This window comes from Chlamydomonas reinhardtii, chromosome 6 (assembly GCF_000002595.2).
Source record: "Chlamydomonas reinhardtii strain CC-503 cw92 mt+ chromosome 6, whole genome shotgun sequence".
Taxonomy (NCBI): Eukaryota; Viridiplantae; Chlorophyta; class Chlorophyceae; order Chlamydomonadales; family Chlamydomonadaceae; genus Chlamydomonas; species Chlamydomonas reinhardtii.
The window spans coordinates 2,014,424-2,026,477 of NC_057009.1; the positions used below are offsets into that span (position 1 = coordinate 2,014,424).

General features: G+C 63.1%; 3 protein-coding genes across 3 annotated transcripts; 1 reads left to right on the top strand and 2 right to left on the bottom strand.

Annotated features, from left to right (window-relative positions):
• Positions 1-17: 17 nt before the first annotated feature.
• On the bottom strand, positions 18-6,512 carry CHLRE_06g264250v5 (uncharacterized protein). The gene is made up of 18 exons (XM_043062842.1): positions 6,318-6,512; positions 5,967-6,203; positions 5,568-5,670; positions 5,284-5,387; positions 4,948-5,016; positions 4,558-4,765; positions 3,977-4,113; positions 3,567-3,706; positions 3,272-3,386; positions 3,076-3,109; positions 2,711-2,772; positions 2,502-2,530; positions 2,338-2,347; positions 2,073-2,163; positions 1,628-1,719; positions 1,404-1,463; positions 1,091-1,150; positions 18-859 (listed from the first exon to the last, which is right to left on the bottom strand). The coding sequence occupies exons 2-18, from the start codon at positions 6,066-6,068 to the stop codon at positions 563-565; spliced, it is 1,713 nt and encodes a 570-aa protein (XP_042923548.1). The 5' UTR covers positions 6,069-6,203; positions 6,318-6,512; the 3' UTR covers positions 18-562.
• An 872-nt stretch (positions 6,513-7,384) lies between these two features.
• Positions 7,385-9,492, bottom strand: CHLRE_06g264300v5 (uncharacterized protein). Its single transcript, XM_001696236.2, has 4 exons — positions 9,379-9,492; positions 9,169-9,241; positions 8,852-9,082; positions 7,385-8,279 (listed from the first exon to the last, which is right to left on the bottom strand). The coding sequence occupies exons 1-4, from the start codon at positions 9,401-9,403 to the stop codon at positions 8,183-8,185; spliced, it is 426 nt and encodes a 141-aa protein (XP_001696288.1). The 5' UTR covers positions 9,404-9,492; the 3' UTR covers positions 7,385-8,182.
• A 92-nt stretch (positions 9,493-9,584) lies between these two features.
• Positions 9,585-12,054, top strand: CHLRE_06g264350v5 (uncharacterized protein). Its single transcript, XM_001696509.2, has 5 exons — positions 9,585-9,741; positions 9,856-9,931; positions 10,083-10,233; positions 10,341-10,515; positions 11,152-12,054. Exons 1-5 carry the CDS (start codon positions 9,676-9,678, stop codon positions 11,359-11,361), a joined length of 678 nt encoding a protein of 225 aa, XP_001696561.1. The 5' UTR covers positions 9,585-9,675; the 3' UTR covers positions 11,362-12,054.

Here is a 12,054-nt window from a genome sequence, read left to right on the forward strand (position 1 = left end):
GAAATGAAGCAGCAGCAAGATTCTATAAGTTACAAGCGGGCGAGCAACCATGCCGACGGGTGAACGCCGTGGCCCCGAGTGCAGCCACGGCGCCACGCCAACCCTGGCAGGCCCTGGCCAACGCGCCCCCTCTCCGCCCCTTCTATCAGCCCGATGCCTTGCTCACACATTCCGCCCCTATTCACACCCGATAATCTAACACCACTTACACCAGGCCTTCGCCCACATTCTGAGTAGCTCAACCACAAGTCCTTCCATCGAGTTGAGTGCCGATTAGACCACCGGCGACGGGGAAGTCTTGCACTATCACTTGCCGTATGATAGTTAGTCATGCGTCGATGCAACATGCTCGCTCTCATTAATCACTCCCTCGCACCGGCTCGAACACGGCTCGTGCCCTCTCTCACTCAAATGCACTGCCGCTCACGCGTCCCTCCTGCCACAATTCAACAAGCCGTCATCACTTGTGACACCACCCCGACAGTGCCCCCTCTGCCTCTCCAAACCCGCACTCCAAACCCTGACTCCAAGCCCTCACTCCTAACCCTCCTCAACCCTTCCCTCACAGCTTGTAGTCCTTCCCGCTCCCGTACTCCCACGCGTCCAACAGCCGCCCAAGCGCGAAGCGCGCGCGGGCCGGCAGGCCCGCCGCCGCGCCGCCAGGCGCCAACGCCGCCCGCAGCCCGGCTGCCCCCGCCGCGCCGTGCAGGGCGGTGTAGGCCCCCAGATTGGCCATGTGCCCCAGCCACTCGGCCAGAGGCCCGGGGCCCACGTGCGCCATGAGGGAGGGCACGGACAGCGGATCCGTCAGGATCTGGGCGCCCATGGTGGCCAGCATGGGCTGGAACTGGATCACGTCCTGTGAATGGATTTCAGGTGGATTCAGGAGGTGGAGAAGCAGGGAAAGGGAGGAGGTTTCAAGGATCAACAGAGGAGGGGGGCTGCAGGCATGACAACGGCGCGATTTGGGCGTGAGGAGCGGCACCCCCGTGCACGGCATCCCCGTGCGCATGCCGCGCCCTGAACTACCCTCACGCTAGAGTGGTGTGTGGCTACCGGTACCGCCCTTCCCCTCCCACCCCGTCAGCACCTGCAGGAAGGGCTTCATGGTGGCTTCACCCAGCTTCTCCATGGCCCGGAAGTTGCCCGCCTGTGGAGGTGGGAGGAGGGCAGGCAGGCAGCGGCAGCGGCAGGAGAGTACCGTAAGGGGCAGGGGCAAAACTCGCAAGGCAGACTTGGCGTAGCACGATTGAATTAAGGTGGGCCATACCTGTCGGGGCATTGCAGGTGCTTGTGGGGCACGGTGTGGGGTGCATGGGCCCAGCCGACCCTTGAAACCCGCCCCGCCCCTCCCCGCCCCGGCCACCACCACCGCCCCCGCCCCCGCCTCTGGCATCACTCACCAGCATGCGGTTGATCAGCTCCGGCGGCGGCTTGTCGCCCTCGCGCACAGACATGGCTTTCTGCATTTGGGTGGCAGGCACGGCGGTCTCAGCTCATCAGGTATTGCATGCCGCGCATGCGCCATTTTTGCAGAGGAGGCACGCGGTGTCGACCCCTTCCCTTGTACGTACGCAACGCACGCACACGCATACGCCCACACGCACACGCCCACACACACGCACACCTGCATCATCCAGCTGGAGGACAGGCCGGGGTTGTAGGCGTGGATGAGGCCCAACGAGTTGCGGTCCAGCGCGTCCGCCTCCGCCGCCTCGGCTGCAGGGAGGGGTGCAGGCAGGCGGGTGGGTGGCGGCGGCAGCCGGTGAGGCGGGTTGGGGTGGGGTTTACATTCATGATGATTCAAGAAGCGAAGGCGTAGTCAGGAACAGTAGTATAGCAGCCGCGTTGTTACCGCTGTCTCTGAAGTCCAGCGGCCAGCGGGGGATGGGGAGTGGAAGGAGCCGGGCAAGCGGGTGTTGCGTGCCCCCGCGCTACCAGAGCCCCAACAACCCCAGCAGTATCCGCAAATCCCCTGACCGTTGCGCGGGAGCGCAGGCAGTGCAGGTTGGCGCTGCTACAGCCGCAGCCGCCACTGCAGCCGCTGCTCACTGCCCCAGCCGGCGACTCACTGAGCGCGTTGGTGAGGCGGGCCAGGTGGCGGGTGAGCGCGCCGAAGCCGCCGAAGCTGAGCGGCGACTGCAGCCCGCTCGCGTCGCCGATCTATACAAGAATAGGCACACACCAATGACACGTGAATAAGCATGGCGTGTGTTGATGATGATGTTTTCAGCAGGAAATGGGAGATAGGGGTTAACATGGGGGTGTATGCAAGGATGTATGTTTTTGACCAGGCAACGTAAGTCTCAGGCGGCACGCGCCATTGAGCCTTCGTACCTGGATAATGCTGTGGAAGGGGGCCGCGGTGAGCGAGTCGACGTCGACGGCCGACAACGTTAACACAGCACGGGGCAAAAGCGGTCTGCTTTAGCCATGTTACATACACGTGAAACAAGTGCAGGTGGCAAGCCTAAGCAAGGCATGGCATACAATGCACTTACCGGTCAAAGGCGGGTCGGAGGGGCGTGTCCTGCGGCCCGGGCAAGCACACGGCATACCGGGCCAGACGACACCGAGTCAGGCCTGCCTCCAGTTTGCGGAAGAGCGTCTTGCGCCTCACCCTTCCCCGACAGCTTCCCCCCACTCAGTGTTCGGCAGCACTGACAGGACATGTATGTCATGCAGTTACAGTATTGTCTGACAACCACACCTTGAAGGTGGGGAAGAAGCCGAACAGCACTCGCTTGAAGGTGATGTCCTCCAGCCGCACACCTGCACACATGCAGCAGCAGGCGCGGGGGCAGACTCCAGGCCGTCAGGCCGTCAGCCCGTCAGCCGCAATGGACTGCGGCGCCACGGACCTGGCCCGGGGCCATGAGGTGCCGCCTGGCTGGGGCCGGGGCCCTGGGGCCCTGGCGCCCTGACTGCTGGTATGGTCGGGCATAGTCGGGCAGGGAGGCGAGCGTGATTAGGAGGCTGCACAAGGTGTGTGCACATGTGTGTGCACAAGTGTGTGCGGCAGGGCGGTACGGCACGCAGCAGGCAGGGCGGTACGGCACGGCGGCGCGTACGCACCCTGGTACTGTGGCATGAGCCTCCAGTAGTCGTCCTGCGGCGTGTATGGGTCGGCGTGAGTGGGTGGCCGTCCAGCCGTGACTGAGCGCACATTCGCACGTGCAACAGACCCGCATGTTTGCTTCCCTCGCCCCCTTCCCCTTCTCATGCCCTATAACAAATGCAACCAACGCACACGCGCCACCCACGCACGCACCATCATGGCTGCCAGGGGCTTGCGGTAGGGCGCGGCGTCGATGTAGGTGAACATGTAGGTGGTGCGGTCGCTGGGGCCGGAGGCGGCGGGGAAGGCCTCCCAGAAGTACTGAGCCCTGGACAGGAATGGAGGGGAGAGGAGGGGGAGGAGGAGGCGTGGGTTAGCTCTGAACCAATCCCGTAAGGAAACAGGCGTGGGTGTGATGACACGGACGAAGTGAGGCCACATGTTATGTGCATGTTGTGCGGAGGGTATAGGACAGGAGGTTGCAGGACATGGTGGACCCAGCACACACCTGTTGAATGCCGCCTCAGCCGGCTGCAGCGGCGTGTTGGTGAGGATGACGTCGGCAGTGGTGTTGTTGCCGGGGGCGAAGCCGCTGCCGCACGTGCCCACCACCAGGCACACGCCGTCGGGCTTGGTGCCCCACCGCACCTGGTGCAGAGGCAGGGGGAATCAGGGGGACATCAGGGGGCTGACATGTGTGTATGACACGTAACCAGTCCAGAGCAACTGGTGTGTTTACCGTCACATGGAGTGGATTCGAACAAGATCCGCCTCCGCAGGCCCTCAACCGGTTGTATTCGTGCTTCCGCCACATACAATGATACAACGATCCAAAGGTCTTTGCGTCCTCCTAAACCTTTTGCTGCGAACTCTCACACCGCACACATTGCGCCCAGGGCCCGCATTCCAAACACACACCTGGCGTACGATGGGGCTGAAGTGCCCCATGCAGTCCACCACCAGCCGCGCCGTCAGCCGCGCGGCCGCGGCACCAGCACCAGCACCGCTGTCGGTCTTCACGTCCAGACTGCAGCCATTGGGGTGCACCGAGATGCCTGGGGGAGGGCGGGCGTGGGCGGTTGCAACGGGTGGGGCGCGCAGGCGTGAGCGTGGGCGCTTGCCGCTCTGGACGCGACCTAAAACACGGTACGGGCCGCGTCACCGCGACGGGTGTGAAGGATTAAGCGTCCGATCCAGTCGTGCCGTTGCCCCACACCGGCCGTTCCTGCTTGCAGGATGTACCGATAGCTGACGGGCCAACACACGCTCAGCCCTCACCACGATCACACGACCAGCCCCCACACACGTGCCCCGTCCCCACCCATCCACAGCCACACACGTGCACGCATGCCGCCGCCACCCCTCGGCTGTTCGAGCAGTGGTAATGCACTGTACACACACACACACATGCCGTAAACAGTCCTGCGTGCCTCCTTCCTTGCGCTCTCTGACACATGTCGTTACCCCCTCCTCCTTGCGTCGGTCTCACACACACGCACCCGCGAGCGCCGCCTGCTCGATGACGGCGCCGCCCGCCGCCTCCAGCTTGGCGCGCATCAGCTGCACCAGAGCGTCCGGCCGCACACCCAGGTTGAGCACGTCGCGCGTCCACACCTCCGTCAGTCGGGAGGAGGTGGAGGCGGAGGAGGCGGCGGAGAAGGTCGCGGGTGACAGGTCCCAGGCAAAGCCGATGCGCACGGGGTTGAACTGTTGGCGGGGATGAGGACAGCGCCAGGCGCAAGAAGGGAAGAGATTGTTCGGTCTCCCATCATACCCAGCCATTGAGAGCGCACTGCCGTCGGCAGCCAGGCGCTGCCCAGAAGGCTTAAGCTGCGAAAAGTGTTTGCGCGATCGCGGTGCGGCACCGTCCCGCGCCGTCTGTCCCCCACCTCGATCGCCACGCACGCCTCCAGCTCCTCCCGGCTGGCCACACCCACATGCTCCAACTCGTACAGCTCCTGCACGGCAGGTTGTATGATTGGGGGTTAGGGAGTTTTCGCCTTTACAGTCATCCATGAGAACTAGGGGAACAATGCAAAGCAACTGGGGCGGGCAGTAGGAGCGGGTAGGGAAGATGTGCAGGTGTGAGAACGCGCATGCCCCGGTCCCATTGACTACTGCGGTACGGGCCGTATGCCGCGGTGATCCTCAGGGCGGCGTGTTTGTTCCGGAGAACAAGGAAAAGGGGTCTGCGTGTGCATGTATTGGTGCACAAGGGATCTGACCTTGCGGCTGATGTTCCACTCCTGCGCGCGGCCTCGCAGCGGCCCCCGCTCCACCACCGCCACCCGGAGGCCGCGGGCAGCCAGCGCTGCGGCGGCGAAGATGCCTGCAGCGTGCGCGGCAGGTACAGGCGCACACGCACATCCATACCGTGACACCGGCACAGCAGACAGCCAAACACACGTGGCACACATACAGATCTCGTAGCCCAGCAGAACTCAACCGCCCCAACTGAACAACTGTCAGCTGCCAACCGCCATGACCTACGCATGTCCAGCCGTCTCACCCAGGGTGCCGCCGCACACAACGACGTCGTACTGGGGCGCCGCCGGCAGCGGCTGGGCAGACTCTGTGACGAACGTTGGCGCGGGGCCAGCAGCCTCTCCCTCCTGCAGCACCGAGGTTTCAAGCATGCACATGACTTGTCACTGCTGGATGCTTGTGGGTTGCTGGCGCACGCAGGCGCCACATCTTTCAGCTGCAGTCCTGATGGGCCTTCTCATTGGGCTCGGTCACATAACCCTTCCCTGTTGGGCATGGTCTGGTGGTGGATGGTGTCATTTGGTGGCCGTTTCTCGTGGCCGGAATTGGAAGTACGAACACTGCTCATACCATAACGCTGATGTATCCGCACCGCCTTAGAGCTTCATCTACGTTATATACCCCGCGACCGCGTCTCACACACCGGCTGGGTCCGTAACTTGAGCCACTGCTCGTCCGCAGCCTTGAAGGCGGCGTAGGTCGTGCGGCCGCCCGCGCCCGCAGCCTGCGCGTTCTCGGCTGCCATTAGCGCATCCACCTCCGCAAAGATGCGCTCGGTGAGAGAGGGCCCTGGCGCGGGTAGGGACGCCTGGTTGCCGGGCGTGGGCGCCGCTGCGCAGCGCGATCGCAGGCGCGCGGGGTGCTGCGCGGGCGAGGGCGCCTGCGAGCGGGTGTGGCAGCAGGTGCGGCGGATTGGGACAAGTCCAGGAACGTTTATTAGTGGCCTTGGCTTGTGCTGTATCCTCGCGAGTGACGGGAGTTGCGGTTCACCTACAGCTGCGACAGAGCGCTGGCGGATGCCTTCGCGGATGGCTAGCCGGTTGTTCTTTCCAGCCAGTGAGGCCCGCTTACAAGGTGTCTGTAAGCATTTTGGTCGCAACATTTTCATAGACGACAAATTGTGATGTGCTCAAACGAGAGGAGAACCGGGCTTTAGGTGCCAAATGACTGGTGAGCCTGACGCAACGCGGATATGAAATGAATGGAGCGAAATAATACAATTATGTAATGACTGAGCGGCTTTGGGGACGCTTGCCAACTGGCGTGGCTCATACACGCTCTTCCATCCCTAGCGGTGGTCCACGCATGCGTCGTGCCCGCCCGTGCCCGCCAGGGATGCACGACCACGCCAATATTAAGCGACTAGTGGGCTACTGGCGACCCTGGGCAGTGTGGCGACCCACGGACCCAGCGTAAAGCACATTTTGTCGCCTGAGCGACCGCTGGTCCGCTGCCCTCCTCACCTCCTGCTCGCCTAACCTCGCACCTGCCTGCGCGCAATCCCTCCTCCAGTCTTGCCTCGAGTGCCCGCCTCCCTGCGATGCCCCCTTCACCTTTTCCCGCCTCCTCCTCCTGATCCGGTGCTGCCAGCGTGCCAGGAAGCCTGGCTGGAATGCTGTAAGCCTGGAACACCTTGGTGGCTGGATCGGGCGGCACTTGTACTTACCGTGTCAGCGAGGCCAGGGCAGCCCGGTCCTTCACCACACACGCATTGCTCGTGATGGAACATGGCAAGGGGCAGGAAAGCGTAGTCCCGATGTGTGTGGCTCCCACCCGTGCCCACATAAATGCGTAGCAAGAAGGGACAAGGCATTGGTGCGTCGTTCGCGCGCTGTTACTGTACTGACGGTAGCTGGCAGGTTGTGTCGATGTTTTGCTGACGCGCATTGCTATTTCATGTTCGTTAGGCATTCGTGTCGTTCAATCGTCCTCGGACTCCTCTCTAAGCAGCAATGCAACAAGGGCTCTGCCGGTCTATCGTCCCTGTCGACTCCTCAAGGGCTACCTGCGCTGTTGACGCCAGGCATGGCTGTGGAATTAGTGGAGACCAGCGGGTTGGCGCAACATTTCGTGTTACAGGGAGCCTATCCCCTTGCCTCTGCTTCGTCGCCACCGCGCAACCGGCCTAGATGCCGTCTCATCGACGTCTTATCCACCCCGCTAGCGCTCCGTGCTTGCAACCCCTGGGAACTCAAAACTGGGGCGGCCCTCGCAGCGGAGCAACCAGCAGAACTCCTCCAAACGCCGCACACTCATCTACAATTTCTAAGTTCACGTCATGCGCCCGCCTCTGGTAAACAACCACACCATCTTGACCCGGCCGTGGCATATGCCTGCTGGACTGAAGCACGCCTAGCAGGCCTCCTGCTGCCACGACGTCCGTGACCGGGCGGGCCTTCCGTGCCGTCAAAAGAACAGCTTCCTCATCGGTGCGTCCCTTGCATCTCTGGTGCTTTCACAAGAAGAGCCCACCAGATGCTGCTGCCTCCCTGCCGACGCAGTTTCAGCGCAAGGGCCTGCTCCCTCCCCGCTAGGCTCGGACGAATCTGACGAACCAGCCCAGAATCCCCCCTGGTCCCTGACCACCGCATGCGTGCGTGCGGGTTGGGGCCAGCTGGCTCGTAGCCCGGACACCCAAACCTACTTCACCCCATCGCGAGTGGGCGAGGGCACGCCCCCACACCCACATAACGCGAAACGCCAGCGCCCGGCGCCTTCTCGTAAAGCACCGCCGCGCCGCTCCTTGGCGCGCCACCCAACGCTCCACAACCTCCAGTCGTGCTCCGCAGCTCCACCGCGCCCGGAAACGCTGTCAAGCAAGACCATGCCAGCGCCTGGGCTCCGTGGACGGCTGCTGATTTACGACCGCTCCTCCGACTTGCGGGCGGCACCGCGGGTGTCGCCAACAATCACCGAGCGGATCTTGTACTCAGACACCATACGGTCGTACATGTCCCTGTGACGATGGAAGGGTTGGTCGGGCACTCGGTTAACATTTATTGGGCGCAGGGATGGGGTCGTGCAAGCTGCCGTGGGAACGGTGTAGCTGTTGGCTGTATGGCGGGAACTCCATGCCCCGCCCAATGTGCTGCACGCTGATACCGTCCTGGCGTGCTGCGGCCGCCGCTGCGTGCCTGCCCTGCCGCTGCTGCTGGCTGCTCACGCAAGACTGTGACGCATGCACCCAATCCTCCCAACCCAGATGCCATATCAAAGCATTCTGCATTTCTGAATACGTGGTATTCGCCTCCACGTGTCGGCAACTTTGCAAACAGCCCGAAAGTGACATATTTTACGGTATTGACCGCCCCCCGCCGCACTGCGTGCTTCACTCCCACCGCAGGTGTCCCATGGTTGCACAAGTTCTGCACTGTGGATAGCCCATGTTGCCATGCCAATTGTGTTGACGTTGGTTTCGTTAACCTGAGGTACCAGGCAGTAGCAGATACCAGCCGTGGAGTAAGCTGCCCCGCTCCGCCCCTCCTTGCCCCTCGCCTGTGCCGACTGTGCCCCTTCGACCGCGCGCACCTGTCGGTCTTGTACATGTACTGCAGCAGCGACTTGCGCTGGCTCAGAATAGCCTCCAGACCGCGGCGAGCAGCGAAGTCCTTCTTGTTCTGGGCCAGGTGAGCACTAATTTGCATAATGCGAGCGCTCAGGCGAGCGACCTGCACCTCCGACGAGCCGACGTCCGCATCGTGGCGCTTGAAGGCGGGAACCTTCTCCAGGTTAATGTTCTCCTGGTTCTTGTACGAGGCGCTGCGTCCCAGGCGAGGGGCGGCGGTGAGGTCCAGAATGCCACAAGTTCCCGAGCCCAGCCCACCCAGTTCGCGTTCCCATCTTACCACACGGCCAGACGAGCACGGCTGGGCGCGGCCACGCGGACGGGCCGGGCCACAGCGGCCTTGCCAAAGACGCCTGGGGACACAAGCGGCGAGACAAAGAGCGTGAGGCTGCTGGCCAGGAAAGCGCTGCTCCGAGCTGCTGAGCATTTAGCTATGACATGCAAATGCAATTCATCGAGGCAACAGCTCTTTGCCTGCAGCCGGCCTGACCTGACTTGCACTGGAGGGCCTGCATCTTTGCTAAGGGTAGGGCACCGCTAACTGAGGGATGCAGACTAGTTCTACGTCCGAGTAAAGGGCAAAGCACTGAGCTCTGCGGGAGGAAGCGCGCATCAACCGGAGCCAGCAGCGCGCGATGGGCGTGCAGCGCCACAACTTGCCGGAGCCGCCCCCATGGCCGCTTGCCCCGCGCCCTTGCACCCTCTGAGCCATTTTGTAAATTATACATTAACACCTGCGGGAACTTAGCGCCTAGGACCTCTTACCCAGACCAGGAACAGAGGCACCATGGCCCTGACCGCTAGCAAGCTTTCGGGCCGCACGGCCTTTACCACTGAGCGGCGTGTGGCCGTTGTAAGTCTAACAAATAGCTCAATCGGGCAGCTCAATTTTTGGCTGGGGCCAAGCTGACCATGGACGCCGCCCTGCCAAGAAATTGAGCCCCTCGCCTTGCCCCGTTGTTTGCAGCGCGCCGCCTTCCAGTCCACCCGCGTGGCTGCTCGCGTGGCGCCTGTCAGCCGCGTGCAGAGCGTGGTGTGCAAGGGTGAGCGTGGCCTTGTGCGAGCAGTCGCGAGCCCGGAGCCTAGAGGCTGGGTCGTCGCGTTTGCTGCTGTATTGTGCATGAATGCATTAGAAAACAATAATGGATGGATCCTCTAGGGCCTGACCTTGGTCCTGTGGTTGCCGGCCCACAGCGAGCGCCACCGAGTTCAAGGGTGACCTGCTCAACAAGTCTTACTACCCCACCAGCGCTGACGCCTCGAACGTCAACAAGCGGTGGTATGTGATCGACGCCGAGGGCCAGACTCTGGGTCGCCTCGCTTCGCTCGCGGCCTTGTACATTCGGTAAGCAGTGGGCTCAGGGCAAGGCAGGAGTAGACGCAATTGCAAGAAACAGGTATAGGGACGTATGCGGACGGCACATTGCTGATAAAACCCCTTGTCGGTCGCAGCGGCAAGCACCTGCCCACCTACACCCCCTCGATGGACATGGGCGCCTACGTTATCGTTATCAACGCTGACAAGGTGACCGTGTCGGGCAAGAAGCCTGCCGCCAAGACCTACTTCCGCCACGTGACCGGCCGCCCCGGCTCGTGGACCATCGAGTCCTTCAACGAGCTCCAAGCGGTAGGCAGGGGAACGTAAGGGGCAGGGGCGGGCGGGCGGAGGCTGCAGCCGCCGGAGTAAGTCTCCAGGACATGATAGCGCTGTTATTGTTTGCCTTTTATTGTGGAGCTGGCACAAGCAAAGCGGCAGGCGAGCGTGGTGCTTGTAGCGCCGCAGCGGCCGGGAGCTGGCGCGTATGCTTGCGGCGGCAGCTGAGCCCTGGCCGACAGAGAGCCGCCGCAGCAGCAGCAGTGGAGAGCCAAGCGGAAGAGCGGCCGTGCAGGAGCAGTGAGGCGGCTGACCCAGGAGGGTGGCACGGAGCACCAGCCAGGAGAGCGGCCCCGGAGCAGGCGTGTGGTCGGGCAGCAACGGAGCGCTGCAACGGACAGTGCTGGAGCGGGCTCATTGGGGCCTGTGCACCCGGAGCTGGGCACACATGCTGGGAAGGGTCCGAGCATGCACGCCCGCACGCTGGCGCCACATTTCGCTGGGCACAGCGGGCTGCAGCAGCAACATACCAACCAGCAAGCGCGCGCACAGCCACGCACCTGGCAGCCGGCGCCGCATGCGCGCCTTCCGCGTCCGTTCCATGCCGTCCCGTGACACTAACCCGCCCACCTCCCTCGCTCGCGCCCCTCTCTCCCCTCTCCATCGCAGCGCCTGCCCGAGCGCATCATTGAGCGCGCCGTGAAGGGCATGCTGCCCAAGGGCGCCCTGGGCCGCGACATCAAGCTGCACCTGAAGGTGTACAAGGGCACTAAGCACGACCACGAGGCGCAGCAGCCCCAGGACATCACCAAGGAGATCAGCATCAAGCCCAAGAACGGGCCAGGCGCTGCCGTCCTGAAGGCCGCCAAGGCCCAGTAAACAGCCGGCTTCCGACCGGAACCGTGGGCGTTCTTTTTGAGAATGAGGATGGCGCAAGCGCTGGCGGAGCCCGGCGTTGCGGCATGGTGCGGCTGCGCGGCTGTATGCCTGTGCGGCGCTGTCAGCGGGAGAGCTGGAGCAGCGGCCGGGGCCTGCTGGTGCGTGGGTGGTGGATATTGACGTGGTGGCGTGCTGCTGCTGGTGCAGCGGCGGCTGGTGCGGTGGCTGCCGTGGCGGCGGCTGGAGCGGGCGGGTTAGAGAGGCGGGTGCAGGCGGAGTGATTGGGATATGATGTGCGCAGCATGCCCAGCGTCCCTCTGGAGTGAGGCTGGCGCGTTGTCGAGTGCCGTATCGGCTTTGCAGGGCACCGGGCTAGTTCGTGATCGTGCGGAAGGCCGTCGCTCGCGGGCAGGCTTTGCGGTCACTGTGCTGGGGTGCCGCTTGTATATTCGAGCAAGGAGGTTAGGACTGGGTGCCGCTGTGCGCGCTAGTGGATAGAATGGCGCGCCGCCTGATGTCGCATTTGTGCTTTCGTGACCTTGACTCCGTTTTTCCTGACTGGGAGCCAGGCATGTTAGCAAAGCGGTGGGCAAGTGCTTTGAGAAACGTCATGGCGTTCAGATGCGTGCAAGGTGTGCAGGGCCTGGCGCAGGCAGGTTCAAGCGCAGTGTGTTACACTTTAAGTGGCGAAAT